The sequence below is a fragment of the Labrus mixtus genome, chromosome 9, assembly GCF_963584025.1.
Source record: "Labrus mixtus chromosome 9, fLabMix1.1, whole genome shotgun sequence".
Lineage (NCBI taxonomy): Eukaryota > Metazoa > Chordata > Actinopteri > Labriformes > Labridae > Labrus > Labrus mixtus.
The window spans coordinates 30,797,444-30,799,943 of NC_083620.1; the positions used below are offsets into that span (position 1 = coordinate 30,797,444).

The 2,500-nt window shown below is 50.1% G+C and overlaps 1 protein-coding gene across 2 annotated transcripts in view; it reads right to left on the bottom strand.

Annotated features, from left to right (window-relative positions):
* LOC132980975 (segment polarity protein dishevelled homolog DVL-3) overlaps positions 1–2,500 on the bottom strand; it is a 16,560-nt gene that overhangs the window by 1,772 nt on the left and 12,288 nt on the right. Inside the window, exons 9-15 of one of the 2 annotated variants that reach the window (XM_061047378.1) lie at positions 2,134–2,210; positions 1,767–1,834; positions 1,594–1,674; positions 1,370–1,504; positions 999–1,166; positions 620–856; positions 1–502 (exon numbers count right to left, since the gene is read on the bottom strand). The exon at positions 1–502 is cut by the window's left edge and continues 1,772 nt beyond it. In XM_061047378.1, coding sequence (XP_060903361.1) covers positions 207–502; positions 620–856; positions 999–1,166; positions 1,370–1,504; positions 1,594–1,674; positions 1,767–1,834; positions 2,134–2,210 — 1,062 coding nt within the window. In that variant the 3' untranslated portion in view covers positions 1–206. The remainder of the gene's footprint in view (positions 503–619; positions 857–998; positions 1,167–1,369; positions 1,505–1,593; positions 1,675–1,766; positions 1,835–2,133; positions 2,211–2,500) is intronic. The other variant, XM_061047379.1, reaches the window with a different exon arrangement.

A 2,500-nucleotide genomic window follows, 5' to 3' on the forward strand; every position in this document is an offset into this window, starting at 1 on the left:
TGCTTTCATACGTTCAAAGTTCAAAACTGGACGTGTGGTTTTGGTTAAACTTTATTGTCCATGCTCAGGATGACGGTGAACGCTCACAGACTGAAACGAACCTGAAAGAGTTCAAACATCAAACAAATGTTTCTGTCGTCACTCCAAACTTCTTTTTTTAGAAATCGGGACAGGTCACCTGACAGGATGTGACATCATCAAATTGATCACATGACATCCACAAAGAAATCACTGGGGTTTCCCATGGCCAGGCAGAAGGACTGGCGGGCGGCGGCGAGGTCACGATGGCGACCTCGACCTTGCAACGGAGCCAGGTCTTCAGAGTCCTTGTTACCATGGTGACCAGAGAAGGAGCTGGGAGGTTTCAGGTTGCTGTTGTTGCTAGACAGCAATTCAGTCAGCTGTTTGTCAGACGGAGCACCTGCTTCCTGTGTGGTAGGCTCTGATTGGCTGCCTAGTCCTCGGTCCTTCTGACCGTCACTACAGTCCGACCCACTGCTTCCTGTCAATCACATCAAAACATTGTAAAGGTCAAAAATGAATTCATGAATTTTATTCAATGATGCATGTTTTAACAGTTTTATGGATACTTCAGTCTGTTTGTATAAAACCTGATCACCATCAGCACCTCGCTCTCCTTCACTGTGCTGACTCCCCTCTCCTCCTCCTCCTCCTCCTCCTCCCCCCCAGGTGGTCAGCTGGGTGAGGGGGGGATGTGAGCTGTAGGGGTGAGGGACAGGGTATTGGTAGGGGAAGGCTGGAGGCTGCTGGGGGCCTGGAGGCGGGGCCAGCGGGTTGCAGTCTGAACCCCCTCCTCCTCCGCCATCGTCATCCAACAGAGACAGAACTCCCAGACCTGATAAATGAGAGACACACAACACAAACACCATTTAGAGCTCTGAGCTCTTCAAACTGTGAAACTGGACCAAAGTAACCTGAGTGATGTGATCACCTGAGCCCTGTGTGTTCAGATCAGTGGGTGTGGTCATGTGACTCACCTGCACACAGGTCTGTGAAAACATAGTAGCACTGCTCAGAGAAGGTCACCTTGTTGACCGTGTGGCGGATGTAGCCCGCCTTCAGCAAGTTCCCTGCGTACTTTCGAGCTTCTCGTCGATCTGTGAAACCTTCAACATTCCTGTGTAGCCAGTCAACCACGTCCGAACCTGGTGACAAGACACGCCCCTGTTAGCACCTGAGACAGACACTCGAGTCACAGGTGGACCTGAGTGAGTCGCTCGAGTCTCAGGTCCACCTCTGACCATAGTAAAGAGGAGTACTTAGCTGGAATTTCTCCATCATCAGCCCAGATATCTACTGGACACACCCCTCGTCCACATAAGCCCCGCCCCCTGTGCGAGCATCTCACCGATGAAGGCATTGGGGATGGTGATCTTAAGCCACATCCGGTCTCGAACCTCCAGGCCGGACTCCCGGTTGGCCATCGCCCTCACCACATCAGTCATGTCGCTGTGGATGGTCAGGGGGTTTTCTTCCTGTACACCTGAGAAACAGCAGCAGATCAAGGGGCGGAGTCAGACAGGTGACAGACAGGTGGAGGAGGCAGGCTGCAGGGGCTGAAGGGAGTCTTACCGTAGTGTGGGAGGAGCCTCCCTGTCATGGCGGCTGTGTGTGACACCCAGGCAGCGGGGTCGATGGGACGGACAGGCTCACCTGATGTGGGCGGAGCATAATGTAACAATTTTTATATATGAATAAATCAGATGATATAAAAATAACACTGATGGTTACTGTTGAGGACTCACTCCTTGGCAACGTGAAACAACCTCGAGGGCTTGGATCCCAACACTTAGCAACTGTCAACGTCACTGAGCTGCAAACAGACAAAGACAAAACAAGTCAGAATGGGTTACGTATGGCCGTAGTGGGCGTGTCCACTGTGATGTCATTGGTTGATTTGGGAGCTGTTTTTATTAAAGACTTGGATTTGGTCTTTCACTGTCGCCGTCTTCCTTCAAATGAAACCACAATTGATCACATTTTGGCAAGGGGGGGGGCAGTTTCTACATCTCAATCCAAAATGAGAGAATAGACAGAAATGACCATATATGGACAAGAGGGAGGAGCCAGACAGGAGGGAGGGAACCCTGTCAGTAGAATGGGAATACTCACCCTGGTTTATGAACGATCTCTCTCAGCACTCTCACAGCGTCGTCATTACTCATGTTCTCAAAGTTTATATCGTTTACCTTAAAGACAAGAAAATACTGTTCAGTACTCAGACCTCTACAGGGGACTTCAGTCAGTACTCAGACCTCTACAGGGGACTTCAGTCAGTACATAGACCTCTACAGGGGACTTCAGTTAGTACTCAGACCTCTACAGGGGACTTCAGTCAGTATAGACCTCTACAGGGGACTTCAGTCAGTACATAGACCTCTACATGGGACTTCAGTCAGTACATAGACCTCTACAGGGGACTTCAGTCAGTATAGACCTCTACAGGGTACTTCAGTCAGTACATAGACCTCTACATTTC